Source organism: Cebidichthys violaceus, unplaced genomic scaffold (assembly GCF_023349555.1).
Source record: "Cebidichthys violaceus isolate CVI_PGR_0920_01 unplaced genomic scaffold, fCebVio1.0.p SCAF_9, whole genome shotgun sequence".
NCBI lineage: Eukaryota > Metazoa > Chordata > Actinopteri > Perciformes > Stichaeidae > Cebidichthys > Cebidichthys violaceus.
This window is the reverse complement of record NW_027176975.1, coordinates 3,013,831-3,032,346: the sequence shown is the minus strand read 5'-3', so window position 1 is coordinate 3,032,346 and position 18,516 is coordinate 3,013,831. Positions and strand designations below refer to the sequence as shown.

General features: G+C 47.4%; 1 protein-coding gene across 1 annotated transcript; it reads left to right on the top strand.

The window, feature by feature from the left end:
- Positions 1–41: 41 nt before the first annotated feature.
- On the top strand, positions 42–17,555 carry si:dkey-178e17.1 (tricarboxylate transport protein B, mitochondrial). The gene is made up of 9 exons (XM_068704120.1): positions 42–846; positions 8,966–9,073; positions 10,598–10,697; positions 14,198–14,336; positions 14,613–14,697; positions 14,826–14,930; positions 15,518–15,633; positions 15,811–15,884; positions 16,032–17,555. The coding sequence occupies exons 1-9, from the start codon at positions 741–743 to the stop codon at positions 16,144–16,146; spliced, it is 948 nt and encodes a 315-aa protein (XP_068560221.1). The 5' UTR covers positions 42–740; the 3' UTR covers positions 16,147–17,555.
- The last annotated feature ends 961 nt before the right edge of the window (positions 17,556–18,516 follow it).

The following is an 18,516-nucleotide window of genomic DNA, read 5'->3' as shown; positions in this document are numbered from 1 at the left end:
TGTGTGTATGGGGGGGGGGGGGTGTTTGGTCGTAAAAACGATTTAATAACGGGAATAGGACTTTATTCTCCCCCGCTGGCCTGCATTCAGATGGTAATACAGGACAGGCTGCAGCCCCGCCCTTCTTCTTCTTCTTCTCCGTCTTCTTCTACTGTGGAATAAAAGTAGCCGCTCTACGCTCGCGCAAGCACCCAGAGTGTCCACCCACCACCACCGACCCCTTGTCTCGCGCAACAGGCTCTGCAGTTTTTATTTTTTTAAAAAGAAGAAAAAAGAAAAGAAATTCCAATTAATTCAACGGAGAAAACCCGCCAAGTTCCACGCGGCAGCCGGACACGGGAGACGACTTCTCGTTTCGCCGCCCCTCCTCGCTTCCGGATCTACTTACGCACTAACCGTCGTGATACGGCGTTGCCATGGTTACAACTAAACAGCCCATTGGATATATAGAACGTCCCAACTTCCTCCACGGTCCCAGTGTACCTGCCCCACTGTCAACACAGAGAGAGGGAGAGAGAGCGCGAGAGAGAGAGGGAGAGAGCGAGAGAGCGAGAGAGAGAGAGCTCCGCTGGAGTCTCAACCCAGGTCACCTGCATCCTCCAGGAGAGCGCACCAGACGGCAGCTGTGCATGTGTCGCGCGCTCCTTTTATCAGGCCACTTAAGCTGCTTGAAGATATAGATAATTAAGAGTAGAAGCTTTTTTTGGGTTGTATATCTTAGTGTGCATTTCCTGGCAATTATGCAGGATAGAGGCACATTGATCAGCCCTGTCTTCAGACCGCGGTGTCTGGCGGCGGCGGCGGGGAAAACGAAACTAACTCATCCGGGAAAGGCGAATCTGGCAGGTAAGTCCATCTTAACTTGTCACGCGGAAAGTTGTGCAAAATGTTACTCGTCTGCAAAGAAGTTACAGTTGAATAAACAGGTTTTTTAATTATTATTTTTAAATAGGCTACTTTGTGTGAACTTGTTTCCAATGCAACCCTAATAAATACGTTAAAGATAGTAAAACAAACACGTGTGGTCACATCTCGTTAGAGGGAAGAGCGTCCACGCAAAGTCAATAACTCAACAGCTATTATGTGGATATTTAAAACAGACTTTATAAATTTTTCAACCGACTTCTGTCACTTGCCCTCAAAACCGTGCTGACCTCGTGACCCCCCTTGGGGCTGTTCGTGAAGAAGGGAACCGCCCCCCCCCTCGAGAGGACGCCGTCCCGACCGAACACCGCTGCACCGACGCGAATCTAAAAGAATCGCCTCTCGACCACTTTGACGTAATGATGTTAGAGTGGATCGATGCGCGCGCGGCAGAGTGGAGGACTCTCAACGCGCCCTTTTAAATTAATGTTGAGTTTTTTTTCTTTTCTGGTTGATCATGTCACGTGATCTCCTATAGATGAATTTTTTTTTTCCACCCCCAGTTGTAGATGTTCAAGGTTCTATTTTTCTTCTTCTTTAAGGCCTTTAAAAGGTCCATCGACCGATGAAGATCATGCGGTGTGATCGAAAGAGCAGCTACTAAAGGGACCTTGTGTCGAGGGTGAAAAAATATGCATCCGTTCTATCATCTCAATGCTGCATTCTCCGGCTGAAACTAAATAGTATGACCAACTTATTGGGTTAACCATGTATTATAAATTAATATGAAACAGGAAAAATACATTTTCATTTATGACTTGAGCTGCAGAGGTTCAGTGGGGACATATTAATAGATCAATTGGTGGAGCGCCACTTCAGTCATGCTTGTTGTGGGCCACTCCTGTGATTCATCAGTTTATCCCCGCCGGGGTTCAGAAACCTCACTCTTCCTCTCCCGCTGTTCCGTCTCCCCCCCTTCCTCCCCTCCCTCCTCCCCCCCTCCTGTGTTGATGATCAGGGTGCAGCAGCTCCAGCTGATGAAGAGCCCCTGTATTAAAGGCTACACGCTGCTCTTTGGCAGCACTCTGTTGATTTCAGCCTTGTTCTCTGGCAAGCGGCTCGGCGCTGAATGATTCATCGTTCTGAATGAATTCCTTTTGATTCAGAGATTGAATGAAAGTCACTGTTTCAGGGCTGACGCTTAGGAATATTTGACTTATTGTGCTGATTTCTTTTTTGATTTTGCCTATAAAACGTCTTAAAATAGTGAAAATGTCCCATAGTGAGTTACCAGAGCCCACGGCAACTTCTTCAACCTGCTTGTTTTACCAGGCCAGAAGTTAAAAGAAACCCCCACATATTTAGTTTATTATCATATATATATATATATATATATATATATATGTATATATATATAGATATAGATAGGGTCATTCGCTCCTGTTCAACGTCAGCATAAAGATCCCTCTCTGCTCACGCTCTGGAGCTCGTTAGCTGCTTCTTTATCACCCGATTCTCTGACTCAGCACAGCGTATCGATAACGATTAAAACGGGATCGTGACGCTTAAAGAACAACGGTTCAAGTGAATGATTTTTGTGGAGCAAGGAGATAAGAAAACAAACCAAAAAAAAAATACAAAATCGCCCGACTGGTGTCGTCCTGTCAGCCAGAGAGAAATGTAAATGTGGCCGTGGAGAGACCTTTCCCCTCCCCCTTTCCTCCCCCCCTTCGTTCCTGTGCAGCCTGATTGACTGGATATGGCCCCGGCGCGTCGCTCCCTGCGTCGTTTAGCTCGTCCCGATCCTGTCGGTCCAGTTTTGTTTCTGCAGCAGCAGCAGCAGCAGCAGCTTCATCCAACCCCGTCTCACAACCTCCTCCCGGGCCTCGGCGTCAGCCAGCCATCGATTTATCAGTCTCTCAAAGGTTTTTGATGTTCAAAACATGACTCAGCGACTGTCTCCCCCCCCCGAGTCGTCCATCAGAAGCCACAGCCGACAACTCACATCGTCAAGATGCGAATTCCTCTCGCCATGGCTGTGGCGGTGTCATAAATCCAGTTTGACGCCCCTCGCAGCGCTCCGACATGCTAGCGCTACTCCACCGCGTACTTGCCCGAAGGCTCGGGGTAGACAAAGCAAGAAGTAGAAGGTCAAAGCGTAATGGGTTACGGGGCCAGCATAGACGGAGAGAGTGGTGATGGAGGGATGGGGGTGGGGGGGATGTTGCACACATTTCCAAAGCTTTTAGAGATCTGTGAGCTCTTTCTGCTCCCATTGGCTGGTTTTTTCAAGTCCTCTCTCGGCAGACACTGAGTTGAGACACGGAAGGAAGGAGGGTTTTGTCTGCGCGAGGCCTGAGGGGGAGAGAGAGAGAGAGAGAGAGAGAGAGAGAGAGAGAGTCTGAATGGAGTCTCTGGTCCTGATTCACTGGGCTCTGGTTCACTTGTAACATTTGTGAGCAGAGCCCGGGAAGCAGAGGGATAGACAGAGAGAGAAAAGTCCATTGTTTTTATGTTTTTATCTTGATTTCATGATGGATTGTATTTTCCACTGAGACAGGCTTGTTTTTATGTCACTTCTCTCTCTTTCTCTCTCTCTCTCTCTCTCTCTCTCTCTGGCCTCGGGGGCAGCCGGTTAGGTTTTCTCTGAGTGGTTGTCTCCTCTCGGGCTCAGAGGGCTCGTCAAACGGTGTGCTTACTCCCCGGTCCCTCGTGTCACAGGTGACGCAGCCGGATCACCTTCCCTCCGCCGTGCTGTCCCCCCCCCCCCCCCCCCCCCCCTTCCCCGAGTACCGGGAGGCGAGATGTTGGCGTAATGCAGTGGCATCGACATTAGTGCAGAAAGGCCCACATGACTGTCAGCTTTCTTCATTGCGCTTGTGAATGTCCTCCGGGTCTTAAAAGTGAAGCCAATGCAGAAGTACCTCAAAGCTGCATTATCTCTAGTGTCCAGCAGGGGGCGACTCCTCTGGTTGTATAGAAGTCTAGTCTAAAATGACTCTACTTCTCTCTTGATTTATTCCCTCAGTAAACATTGTAAACATGAGTTTATGGTCTCAATCTCTAGTTTACAGTCTTCTTCAATACAGCATGATGTTCATTTAGTACATTATGCTCCATTTAGAGTCACACAGACCATAAAGCAGGGGATGCTTTAGGGGGCGGGGCTACACGGTGATTGACAGGTTGCTAACCACGGCGTTGTCCGGTCTGGGAGTTGTTTTGCGTTTTCAGTTCATGAAAGTTAATTGTAACATTTTAGCCTAAAATGTCTTATTCAGCGTTCGGTTGTAGTAAGCTCCACCCTCTGGTGTCACCTCTGATTGCAAAAACCAAGATGGCCGACGGCCAAAGAGCCAAACTCAAAGCTTCAAACCTACAGTCCACAAACTGATGGGTGACCTCTCTGTGACTCCGCCCTCTTCTTATACAGTCTGTGGTTTTATCTCACTAGTTGTTGGATTTTCTCTCTTTTCACTCAGCAGCTGGTTTTAACTCATTAAACAGTGACGTGGAAACTTTAAACGAGTTTAAGCATCGATCAGAGTGAACGTGCGTTTGTTGTTTAATCGCAGCAGGGTCATTCATTCTAGTAATTAACTGTCAGGTTCAAGATGGTCGCCCAACAGCGATCTTTTAAAGGTTTTGAAAAGCCATTTTCTCAATCTGCTCCTTACTGTGAGTGATGGGGTTGTTGTGTTGTGTAGTCCTGAGGGAAATATATTTAGCTGCTACATGTTAGCTATATTTCACCAGCTAGTTGCTAACCTTTGGGGCTTTTCGCCGCCTTTTTGCGTCTAGAAATCACGCTGAAGAGAGAGCGGTAAGACCGAACCAAAACAGCCACGTTGTAAAACAGTCCATTTCAAAAGCCACAGCTTCCTTGAATGCACCAAAATTGCCGTCTGAATACACGGTCTGTCGGGCTACGAGCTCAAACCTCCGTGTAATTCATCGAAATGTAAAACACGGAACACCCATTCCACTGCAAAGAGCCCGGCAGCCCCGCCCACAGCTGTGCACACTGTCAAAACAAACCCGTGCAAAATGAATCCGCCTCCGTCCCGTAATTGAGCTCCAGCGCGGCGTTGGGGAGCGCTGCTGGGGACAGGAAGCCTACGAGGCCGGACGTCCGATGAATAATTCTTTTCATGTTTTGTTTCATGGCAAACGGGGGACATTACCGCCCCTGTTAATAGGACGCCTCATGTTTGAAGTACATCAGTCCTCTGGCTACGTTGGACTGGAGACATGGACTTAATAACGTCCCGGACTCCAGAGAATTTAAAGTGATAATAATCTGAATAAGGGACATTTGGATGAATAATAGATAGATTCCGCTGGAAAACTGCTTATTAATTGAGTTTTCCTGCCTCTGCAAGAATCTGAATCTTAATTCTCTGGTAAAGCTTTATTTTGAAGGAAATGAGGGGGGGGAGGCTTCAAACACGTTTAGGAGCTGCAACGTTCAGAGGAGCGCGCTGGATCGTCAGCTCCTCCAGAGAGAAGGGAGGTTTCTTAGTGGACCAGATGTGTCGGATGCTCGTTGGAGTCACTGAAGCAGACAGGACAGGGATCCAGAGACGGTTCCTCCCCCGTCATCTGAACACCTGGCTCCCTCTGCGCTGCAAAAAAAAAACCAAGTGTGTTCAAAAGTGCGTGGAGCTGAAATGATCGGTCGGGTTTTTTTTTTGGCTTGATGAGTCGATCGCCTGATGGGTAATCTTTTAAAGAAACCTTGTTCCAGCTTCTCGTTTGTGAGGATTTGCTGCTTTTCTTTCTCTTAGGTGATGGGAAGCGATTCAAAGACGTCACCTTAGGCTTTAGGAAACTGTGATGGGCCCAGTGGCGTACGGTAGTTACGCGCTACGGTAGCGCACACGTTCCGTTGGCGTGTTACATTGCATGATAACCTGCGAAAAGTTCCTCATTTTTTGTGAGTTTTGTCAACGCCTGTCAGTTTCCGCTGGTTTCATGCAATACGGTCTTTTCAAAACAAACTTCCATCTTCACAGAAAACTCAGCGGGTGAGCCTTTTGCTGTCTGTCTGTTGTCCACCGCTTTGGTCCAGACATTCGTGGTCCCCAGAGGATGGTCCTTCAACTTCTCCTCTAGCGTTCCCCAATGTCTTGACTTCTTTTGGCCGTGAACGTTGGTACATTACATTACAAATGTCCGAATATCCAAAGCGACTTACAATTCAGTATCTATCTATACACCGCAGGCACAGGGTGCAATTTTGGGGTTAAGTGTCTTGCTCTAGGACACATTGACATGAGACTAGTGGAGCAGGAGCCGGGGATCGAACCACTGATTGATAGGCGGCCCTGCTCTCCACTTAGCCACGGTCACCCACTGGTAAATAAACAACTTCCATGGGTCCCTGAGGATGAACCTTAATGAGTTTGGTGATCCCCAGACTTCTCATTCAGCGCCACCGGCACTAATCCAGATGCACAAAGAGACGGTTGGCCGAGTTTGGTACGCAGGAAGTTGATCAACCCAACATTATCACCCAACGTCAGTGGCTCACCAGCGCTCTTGTGGGGCTGAATGGGAGCAAATCCCTGCAGCCAGATTCCACATTCTTGTGGAAACCCTTTTGCAGCAGCAGGGAGGCTTAATGCCTCTGGAATGATACGTCCAACAGTCACACACAGGTGTGAGTTTCACGTGTCTGAAGCGTCGTGTCATGCGGTCCGCGTCTGATCTATGGAACTGCTGCTCAGCTCGTGGAAGTTTCAAAGTCTCCAGGAGTCTGCAGAAGCAGATTTGTTTCTGTTTTCCACCGCCTCTGGGTTGTGACTATCACTCCCCGGCGCTGTTTCCATTTTCTCCCCGTGTAATAGCAAGTGTCAGGGATCTATGTGGAGGGATTGATTTTATGACACGGTGTGGAGAAGTGCTGCTGGGCGGGGGTGGGGGGGAACGAAGAACGGGAGAGGGGAGCGAGCTCGCGGAGATAAAGATTAATGGCCGTTTTGCTCGCGTCGCCCACGTCTGGCAGCTGCACGGGAGTCGTTTAGGGTGTCATCTGTAAGTTTGCAGGTTTGAAATATGTGTGTGTGTGTGTGTGTGTGTGTGTTTGTGTGTGTGTGTTTTGGACAGATAGACAAACAAAGCGCTTCTCCTCCTGATGAGGATTGATCGTGTGCACGTGAGTTGCCGAGAGACCGCTGGCTTGTTTTTTTTTTTTTTTTTCCACCGTTCAGGCCGTCGTCTCGGCTGGAAACGGATGAATGAGGTTTATTGTTTTCTTCTTCTGCAAGATAACGCTGACCCACTGGTCCCGGATCAGCGTCGTAGCACTCATGTGACTCCTGTTACGGCTCAGCCAACATTTACTTACAGCTCACTGGCTGTGTGTGTGTGTGTGTGTGTGTGTGTGTGTGTGTGTGTGTGTGTGAAATCACATGATTCAGCACAGTTTTTTATGAATTGGGCTGAATCCAGCTATAATCGGTGAAAAGCAACTTTATTATTGTGCCACAAATCACAGCGTTATCCTCATACTAAAATACTCAAAATCAAAATCACTTTCATCCCACTGAATAAAATAAATACATGTGTAATGTGAGGGCATGGATCCAAACATAAACACTACCATTTTCAGAAAATATACATACTATATTAATATTCAAATCTCACGGCGTGACACATTCATCTACATGTCGAAAACGTGAATCACACGATTTTAATATTTCCATTTTGCCACAGTGCGATCGTATAGAGATAGATGACGCTAAATGACCGTATTAGACGATCGTTCAGCCTTAAGTAAACTCCATCTTCCCTTATTGATTTCCCTTATTGAATCAGAGACCCCTCTCAGGACAGAAGGGGGCCGATACGGAGAAGCAGATGATGAGTCGGAGGCTTCGAGGCGACGTAGGCGATGCAGCGGTTTATAATCTCGCATCGGGAAGAAATTCCCGGTGTTATGTATTTTCCTATAGTCCTAAAAACGTGTGTCCAGGGTTTAAATATATATGCTTTTTGTCCTGAAGTGGAGGCTCTGCTTCTGGGTGCCCCGTGAGGAGCCAGAACACAAGGAGGAAAAGTCAAATAAATGAAAATAGAAGACACCAGCATCAACACATTCTGCCTTCAAGACTCAAGAAGGGGAAAAAAAGCTTCTGAGCAACTTTTTCTTTAAAAAAAAACAAAAAGCAAACATGTGATTCCCAGAAACGGAAGAAACCGCTTCTCTGAGAGACAGATTTGGACTTTTTTTTTTTTTTTTGACTTCCCGTTCACCGGGTTCGGTGTGTCCTCTGTGTGGAGCCGCTTTTCCTGACTCGGCGCAAATAAGCATAATATAATAATTCCTCACGATCAACAGGAAGAATGCAGCTTCAGACCGTGAATCTCTTTTCGTCCGTCTGCCTGTTTTCTGTGTAACCACACGATGTGCTTATCTCACCATGCTCCCCTCGTGTGTGTGTGTGTGTGTGTGTGTGTGTGTGTGTGTGTGTGTGTGTGTGTGTGTGTGTGTGTGTGTGTGTGTGAGTCAGTGTCATTGAGTTAATGGAGGGTCTTGGTCTGGGTAATGGAGCCCCTCCCTGCAGGCTGAGCGGATAATTTAATTAATGTCATCCCTGTTTCCTCCCCCTCTGCGCTCTGCATCGGCCTCGCTTTAGGACACTTGTCCTCATCCATTCCGCTGGTCGACCTCGGCGCGTCTCGGGCTTGAAGTCTCCAGCGGTCTCGCTCACGCCTTCCTTCATTCACTCCATTCTTTCTTTTGTTTCTGCATATGTTCTTCTCTGCACGCTAACACACAACGCCTCTCTTCTTCTCTGGAGCGTAGTTTAGCCGCGGTTGAGTTATCTCCGCTCGTTACTCTTCCTCCGTCGGCCGCGGTGCTTTTAATGTTCATGGAGGCAGAGGCGCCGTAATGACCCGTGACGCGACGGCGCCTCCGTGCAAATTCGCGAGGGCGAGACGGAGCTCTGGATCAGGCCGGGTTTGAGGCCGTGTTAAGTTTAGGCGATGTGTCAGCGAAGCCGCCGTCTTTCTTCCTCTGCCATCGGTTCCAGGTTCATTTACACCTTTCCTTTATATCCGGGGACATCTGCTCTGACTGTCTCGTGTTTTGCAGGCGGCATTGCAGGCGGCATAGAGATCTGCATCACGTTCCCCACAGAGTACGTCAAGACCCAGCTGCAGCTGGATGAGAAGGCCAATCCTCCCAAATACAGAGGAATAGGTGAGCGGGATGTGTACCAGCATGTAAGACAATACACAGAGAGCTGAATGTGGGCTTTATGTGATTACATTCATTCAGCAAAATGTTCCACATAAGTTGTTTCCACGAGCATGAGTAGAAGCAGCAATAGAGGAAACGAAAAAGCTCCGTTTCTTTCATTGTTTCTTTCATTAAAAACATAAACACAATAAAATGCCAATAAAACAACAGGACGATTGAAGATTTGAAAGGAGCAGACTGGAAACAAGCAGCTACCCACCTACATACCTTCCTTCCTACCAACCTTCATACTGTCCTTCCCACCTACCTACCTACATTCCTTTCTACCAACCTTCCATCCTACTTACTTACCTACCCAACCTACCACACTAGCTACCCACCTACCTACCTACCATCCCACCTACCTACCTACCTACCATCCCACCTACCTATCTACCTACCCAACCGCCCACGCTATCTACCCTCCTACCCACCTACCTACCTACCTTCCTTCATACCAGCCTACCTACCTACCTTCCAATCTATTTACCTACTTAACTACCTTCCCACCTGCCTACCTTCCCACTTACCTATCTATCTACCTACCTACCTACCTAACTACCTTCCCACCTACCTACCTACCTATCTATCTATCTATCTACCTACCTAACTACCTTCCCACCAGCCTACCTTCCCACTTACCTATCTATCTACCTACCTACCTACCTAACTACCTTCCCACCAGCCTACCTTCCCACTTACCTATCTATCTACCTACCTACCTACCTAACTACCTTCCCACCAACCTACATACCTACCCAACCGCCCACGCTATCTACCCTCCTACCCACCTACCTACCTACCTTCCTTCATACCAGCCTACCTACCTATCTACCTACCTACCTACCTACCTAACTACCTTCCCACCAACCTACCTACCTTCCAACCTATCTACCTACCTACCTAGCTGCCTTTCCAGCTACCTACCTTCCTGAAGTGTATGTTGTTCTTCATCCTCTCCCTGTGCCTCCCTCAGGAGCTCATTATCTAATTACCCATCATCTCTCGGTACATAAGGGATTCTGGCAGGCTGTCACACTGTGCTTGTTTATATGACTTAGAACAGACCAATGCACACTCACAATCCATGCGTACCAGGGTAAACACACACACACACACACACACACACACTCTCTCAGCCTGGATGTGTGACTGTAATGTTGGCTGGAGTTCTGAGGACCACAGACCCGGCTAATGAGCGCTCAAGACAGCTGTTGCTTTTTCTGCTCAGTTGTGCATTTGGCTCGATAGCAGAACCTTCGACTGATGACTCTAGAGCCATATCTCCAGACGCAAGTTCAAAGAAACACACCAGGTTTTGGGGAAAACAGGCTGTTGATGAACCACAGCTGGAGGACAGATGTTGGTGTAATCTATATCAGAGTCCATACTGGTGGCACAGAGCGAAGAGATGTTTAGTTAAGTTATGTATGTCATTTTGAACATTTCATATGTGTGTGTGTGTGTGTGTGTGTGTTCCTCCAGGTGACTGTGTGAGACAGACGGTTCAGGGTCACGGTGTTAAAGGACTGTACAGAGGACTCAGCTCACTAGTGTATGGATCCATACCCAAATCTGCAGTCAGGTGAGTAAAATTACTAAAAAAAAAAAAAAAGGATTCAACGACGAAGACGCGTACTTCGAGATCAGGTCAACATTTGTGACGTAAAAATTCTACCGACGTCCAGATCAAATGAAGTGGTTTTATTTGTGGCGCGCCGTAACCGCTGGGCTTCCGAGGCGCTCCATATCTCCGTTCTCATGGACTCGAGCGGTGGAGTGTGTATGTGTGCGGCAAAGTCTGGAATGAAATGAGCGCTTCTGTCTGAGCCGTTGTGATCTTCTACCTGGAACCACTAACTCGCGCGTTCCAATTATTCTAGTCCATTACCCACAATTCAAGGCATAAATGCCACACTAGCCCCTCGGTATAATTACATTATTCTTTCACAGCGGTGACATTTATCTCCAAGACAAGCGTGCGCTATCGCAGTGCACGTGCGCAACACGCGCGCCCGCGAGCGCGCACGTGTTGCACAAAGAAAAATGAAACTGTCACCGTTTTTTGTTCGCCGTTTTCTTTCAGTCACTTCTTTACCTCTCTTTCTTTCTTTCTCTCTCTGTGTGTGTGTGTGTGTGTGTGTGTGTGTGTGTGTGTGTGTGTGTGTGTGTGTGTGTGTGTGTGTGTGTGTGTGTGTGTGTGACGCCGGAGGGCAGAGCCTGTCTGTTCTATGGAGAGACAGGCCCAGCCAGGCGAAGCAGAGATGCCACTCAAACTCAGGCGTTGGTCTCGATAGGAGTACAGAGAGGAAGGCTTGTGTTGGTACTCTGTCAATGTGTGTGTGTGTGTGTGTGTGTGTGTGTGTGTGTGTGTGTGTGTGTGTGTGTGTGTGAGAAATCACATATGAGTGTGTCAGTCAGCCTTTTCCAGAGGGAGTCTGACTGGTTTTGTTTTTCTGCTCTGGGGATGCAAGTTATGTACATGTTGTTTTTCCTTCCCTCAGCTTGGGATCAAGTGATTAAGGAAACAAAGCAAAACATAAAAAAAAAGGTGAATAAAAGAAACGAAACACGACGGAGAGACTGAGAGTCGTTAGATTTGATTTACGGAGAACATTCTCCGCTGACCGCCGCCTCCCCCTCCCGAGTCGTTTATTCGATCCATTCTCTTCTTACTCCTCCCCCTCCATCGCTCCTCTGCCTCCTCATCCCATTAACTGATTGCCTGTGCACCATCATGTGCCCAACAGCCTGCTGGAGGGTCGACCGAGAGCTTTTGACCTCTCGGTCCTCTTGACCCTCAATCCGTATCTGCATCCCTCTCTCGCGTCGGGCCCAGCCTCCTTTCTTTCTTTCTCTTCTTCTTCTTCTTCTTCTTCTTCAGTATCCAGCTGACTCCTCTCTCTCTCTCTCTCTCTCTCTCTCTCTCCATACTTCACCTCCTCTTCTCCTCGGCTGACCTTGTAGAAAGACCCGCTTAATGAAGATTGGGAATGACTCATCTCCGAACTGTGGATGTCGGCCAAAACATGCCACATCCTAGCGGAGAAGTTCAGTCCACTTGTCAAATGGGTTTGAGAGAGAGAGAGCGAGAGAGAGAGAGAGAGAGAGAGTAAATTGGCACAGGAGCAGGCCTGACAGCGGCACTTTTCTCTCCAGCAGCTTTTAACGAACAGCCATTGTTTCTCAGGGTTAGTTATTAAGTGCACCGCCGTCGAAGTCTAAAGAAAGCTGCAGGGAGGAACGTGCTTTTTTTTTTTTTCTTCATTTTTAAAAGGAATTCTCTCCAAAGCAGTTTTACGGTCGGTGAGTGGCGTGCATCAAGAGAGGGAACGGGGAAAAAAGGATTTATTTTGATGTGTTCAGGGAGCCAGTTAAATCTCAAACCTGAGCGAGGAGCGAGGAGCGAAGCAGAGGACCAGACTTAATGAGCGGAGGAGAAATGATACGATAGTGATTTAAAAACAACACAAAAACATCAACTAAATAAACAGGAGCCGAGCGGTAAGAGAAGAAACCCGTTAGAGCCGTGAGGACGGCGGGTAGATGGTCGGGGCAGACTGAGAAGAGACGGGGAGGAAAAACAAAGCATTCATCAAGACCCCAGTGTCTGTCCTCCCCCGCCCCCGTCTGCTAAATGTACCGGGCAGCGTCCTCCTTCAGCGCAATTCAATTCCATCTATAAATAACCTTTCTTGTAAAGGAGTCACTGGCACAACATTTTCTGATTGAAGAGATAAACCACACCTCTCTCTCTCTCTCTCTCTCTCTCTCTCTCTCTCTCTCTCTCTGTCAGTCTCTCTCTCTCTGTCAGTCTCTGTCTCTCTCTCTCTCTGTCAGTCTCTGTCTCTCTCTCTCTGTCTCTCTCTCTCTCTGTCTCTCTCTGTCAGTCTCTGTCTCTCTGTCTCTGTCTCTCTCTCTCTCTGTCTCTCTCTGTCAGTCTCTGTCTCTGTCTCTCTGTCTCTGTCTCTCTCTGTCTCTCTCTCTGTCAGTCTCTGTCTCTCTCTGTCTGTCTCTGTCTCTCTGTCGCTGTCTCTCTCTGTCTCTGTCTCTCTCTCCGTCTCTGTCTCTCTCTTTCTGTCTCTCTGTCTCTCTCTGTCTGTCTCTGTCTCTCTATCTCTGTCTCTCTCTCTCTCTATCTCTTTCTGTCTCTCTCTCTCTCTATCTCTGTCTCTCTCTGTCTCTCTCTCTCTCTCTCTGTCTCTCTCTCTCTGTGTGTTTCTCTCTCTCTGTCTCTCTCTCTCTGTGTGTTTCTCTCTCTCTGTCTCTCTGTCTCTCTCTCTCTCTGTCTCTCTCTCTCTGTCTCTGTCTCTCTCTCTCGGCTGGCTTCCATGGCAGCTGTTGCTGGTCACTCGTCGGTTGCTGTGACACTACGGTTTATTGGCGCATCCTTAATGAGGACGCAGGAAGGAAGGATAATAAAGTAAAAGCCGTAAGCACATTCTGCACTCTCAGTAGTCTAAAAGTCCTTGTTTTACGAGGGAGGATCTCATCATATTAGACTGTAACATCTTCTCTTGTTTGTTTTGATTTCATGTGTTTTTCTGATCGTCTTTACTGTGAGATGATCTTGGGCCGATTTGAAATGGTTTATTGATAAGAACTCCGACAGACGAGAGCAAAAGGCTGAACCACAAAAGAAACTTGCCGTCACCGGACTGTCAGTGCGGGGAAACGTTGGCCCGGTCTCAATCTCCGCGGGTTTAGCGCTGACCCGCTTGTCGGGTTGTCGAGAGCTCTCTCGCAGACATTGTTTGAGCCCGTCACGCACGCTCGCAGTAAGGACGCATCTCTGCACACTTTGCCCGAAGGGGATTCGCCCACAATTCATAGCGCCGTGACGTCGAAAACACGGGGGTCAAAGGGGAAGACCGGTGGCGGTAAAAACGAAAAGGACGGCGCATGAGTGTTCACCCTAACATATTAAATCTACACGGAAACATTGACATTAAGGATTTAAGATGCTACACAACAAACACACATATATGAATCATTGGGATTGGGCAGCGTGTCGTTACAAAGGTCATCCACTGTTAACTAACACAAGAATCTACAGTAATGTCTTCTTCTCTTCTTGTTCCTCAGGTTCGGGGTGTTTGAGTTCCTCAGCAACCATGCAAGGGACGAGTCCGGCCGCCTGGACAGCACCAGAGGCCTGCTGTGTGGGCTCGGAGCCGGGATCCTGGAGGCCATTTTGGTGGTCTGTCCCATGGAAACTGTCAAGGTCTGTGGTCAGATTTCTGATTTTCAACAGGACTCAAAACAGCAGCAGAAACATTTTGATACGAAGAAACTCTCCTCGACTTATCCTATTCTCAGAGGAGTTGTTGGACACAGTGTCCCCTGCACACTGTGTCACTGTTTCACTTGAATGAAGGCCAGACTAAACGTCTGTGCAGTTTTCAGTATTCAGTGAGTCTCCCTTCTTTGTAATCGCAAAGCAAACATGTCTTGTGTTAGGTGAGGATCACCCTGTTCCTTTTTATTTTTATCTCCCAAGGTTAAATTCATCCATGACCAGACTTCAGCCAACCCCAGATACAAGGGCTTCTACCACGGGGTCAGAGAGATCGTCAAGGCACAAGGTAAAGACGGGCAGCAGTGCGTGTACTTTGCCTGACATCTACTGGTCAGTCAGGGTAATGCAGCTAAACAAATACAAAAAAAAGTGCAGCACCAGGACACGATAATGTATTCTTGTGTGTCTCACCAGGGATCAGAGGGACGTACCAGGGTCTCACTGCCACGGTCCTCAAACAAGGCTCCAACCAAGCTATTCGGTTCTATGTGATGACCTCTCTCAAGAACTGGTACAAAGGTGAGTGTGCATGAGGCTGCATGTGTTTGTCTGAGGTTCTTTGCTTCTGAAGAACCCTTTAGTAAAGAAAGAGAGAAAGATTTCTCCAAGGATTTTTGAAAGCGTTGGTCTTAAAAGGAAACGCCCACAAACCCCCGAAACTGTGATCGTTGGGGGTGGAGCTGCACCACGTGAGAACCGGCCCTTTAAGATCCTAGGTGAAGGTTGAGGGTTCTCGGTAGAATCCCACGGGTGGGTTCTAGTTGACAACCCTTGGAATGTAAGTGTTCTGGGTAGAACCCCCCCCTCCCGGATGGGTTCTTGTTAGCACCCTTAGAAGGTGGAAAGGAACCTATCCAGAACCTCCAGAGAGGGTTCTTCGTGGAACCTTTTGAAGGGGGCTCTGGGTGGAACCTTTTCACAGATGGTTCCAGGTAGAACCGTTAGTGTTGAGCTCTGGGTACAACGCTCTGAAAGGGTCATTTGGGTATTTGTCCGTAGTGTGGACGTGGGACACGGTACACTATGAAGATATTGTTTATGGGTTCTACGAGCTCGACGCTCCGTCGTTCACCGTTTCCGACTCCTCCGTCACGTCCTTTCACCAGGCGACGACCCCGACAAAGCCATGAATCCCCTGTTGACCGGAGTGTTTGGAGCCGTAGCCGGAGCGGCCAGTGTCTTTGGAAACACCCCTCTAGATGTCATCAAGACGAGGATGCAGGTATAGTGAAACACGGCCGCCATTATCAAAGCCAAAGTCGTCAAGTTGGTGCCTCCTGCGGACATTGATGATACATATATATTTATTTATTATTTATTATACCTTTACTGTTGCTGCTGTAGTCCTGTGGGACTAATGAAGGATGATCTCATTTTATCTTATCTTTTCATGCTGAAGGGTCTGGAAGCACATAAATATAAAAGCACGTTGGACTGTGCTTTAAAGATCCTGAGACACGAGGGCGTGGCAGCGTGAGTACGGCTCCACTTTGATTCAGTTCAGCTTTGGTTCATATTCTGTTGTACTGGGAAACACCTACTGGCTTTAGCCCCTCCCCCCCCCCCCCCCAGAAACCAAGTGACACTGATGTCTCTCTCTCTCTTTGTGTCCACCGGTAGTTTCTATAAAGGGACGGTTCCCCGGCTGGGCCGCGTGTGTCTGGACGTGGCCATAGTTTTCATCATCTACGAGGAGGTGGTGAAGGTCCTGAATGTGGCCTGGAAGACGGACTGAGCCTGCCGGACCCCGCAGAGAGCGGCCGGCGGCTCCCTGCGTCCCCCTTTCGGATTGGATCGGTGTCGTACGCTAACCCGGGGGAGTCAAAGAGCTTAAAAAGAGGCTAAAAAAGAGGCCCAGTGTTGCTCACATCTGGACGGCTGGAGCGTGTGCAGAGCTTTGCTGCGACCAAGGGTCAATTTCACAAGTGGGATTATAAAATTAGCCAAATAACTGTGACAAAAAAGATGCTTCGCCCTGCGTATGCATCATTTCTAAACGTGAAACTAGGCTCTCTGACATGATTCCTTTAAAAGAACATTTTATCTGGCTCACTTTCTTAAACCCGCTTTCTAAAAAAAAGCCCTCCGTCGGTGAAGAACATCATCTCTGGTCACCTGCTACTACTTCTACTGACATGGTTTTAAATCCAGAGGAGCCAGACTGCAACTGGTTCACAGTTTACAGTCACACGAACTGCAGCAACGTCCGTAAACCAAGCCTTTAAAAAGAACGACTTTACGTTTATAACATACGCCCATTATTTTTATACAGCGTAGATTCTAATTTAGTCTATTACCAGCATAGTCTATAGTTTTATTGTAAAGTACGACATATATTTATTCCTGTGCCAAATTATGAACGTGTGTTCAGAGTAGCCTAATGTTAGCAGAGAGTATATGACTTCTATTGTGACGTTATAAATGTATTTATTGAAAGCTGAATGTTAAATATGGTCGTGGTTGAGGGATTGTTTTCGGGTCAACTTGTGCCAAGTTTTTCTTGTTCTCCTTGTGATGGGGTCGGGGTGTGAAGGTGTTTTTAAGATGTTAGGTCAAATATATTTATTGCTGTATTTCACTGTGAGTCTAAATGACCCAACTACACTTAAGTCAGAGAGACCAAGTGACCTCAGACCTCTTCCTAAGCCCTTAATAGAAGCAGTCATATCCGAACAACAAGGTTCCCAAGAAGAGAAACATTCTCCTGCTTCACAATTCATAAATATGATATTTAACCCGTCGCTGCTTCATTTACTGTAAAGGTCTTTTCAAAAGTGCCTTTTTTTGCTGAGACGTATCCCCCCCCCCCCTCCCCCCATCTGTTCTCCACTGCAATATGAGATTTCTGTGCTCTGCTATAAACAGTCACAACTGTGTCTATTACTGCAATAACTGTATCGAAAAAATACTGATGTATTATCTTTCTCTATTTTCATCTTTTTCCGTTTGACCAAACTAAATGTTCCAAACTGCCAAACAGCCCAAGAGAAAACGTGATCGTCACAGCAAATCAATGTATTCCAAGGCGGTGTGTGTACGTGTACTTTCTTTATGATGGAGCTCGTACAATAAACTCCGCCCCCTCTATTTCTGTGCGCTTAACATCCTCTGTGGTGTGTGTGTGTGTGTGTGTGTGTGTGTGTGTGGGGGGGGGGGGGGTTCAAAACTCATTAAAACAAGCGTCTGAAAGCTGGTTGTTTTCTTTCGGACCCTCCCTCTGCGCTGCGTCTGTTCTGCTCTTTTGGTCACGTTGGGACAGGCCATGGGGGGCAGGTAGGGGAGGAATCGAACAGGGGACTCATTGTTCCGGTTTTGGCTGATGCTCATGTAGTCTAGCTATCCATCTCTCTCTCTCTCTCTTTCTCTTACTCTCTCTCTTTTTGTCGCGCACACACACACACACACACACACGTCCAATCCACGGGGCCCCAGTGTTTTTGTTGTGAGAAGGAATGTGAAGCTCTCTGGGAGGACAGCATGTAGTGGATGTTTTGTCCCTGAATGAGGAAGCTGTACTAAAATATTGTGTGTTTTCAGAGTCAGTGGTGGGAGAAGTATTTAAATCGTATAACCTACTTAAAGTAAAAGTAAAGCATTCCACATTTTCCAATTTCCATTCATGCAGAATGGTCCATTTCACAGTGATGTTGGATTATTGCTCTGTTAAAGCTACATCGGGCGCATATTTGGGGGACTTGTCATACTCCAAAACTCACCAAAATGTTGCACACTTGTCAGGCCTGGTGAATATAGACATCTGATGTAGGTTGCATATTTTGTGTGTCAATAAATGGCTCTCTAGCGCCCCCTAGAATTTGGACCGGCGACGCCCCTCGGCCAGTATGTCAGATTTGCTTGAAATTCAAAACGCATGTTCACCTCCTCCAAAAAAGCCTCTCAAATCCTTAAACTCCGCCCACTTAGATTGTCCGCCATTTTGGATTTTGTGAAAAACACATTTTTGCGAACTTCTCCTACAAACTGATTTTGATTGATACCAGATTTGCTCTGGATCATTATTGGATCTACACCATCAAAGGTTATCAAAAGCTTTTTGATGTCTCTTTGCGTTTACAAAATATGGACCAATAAACGTATTAGGGGT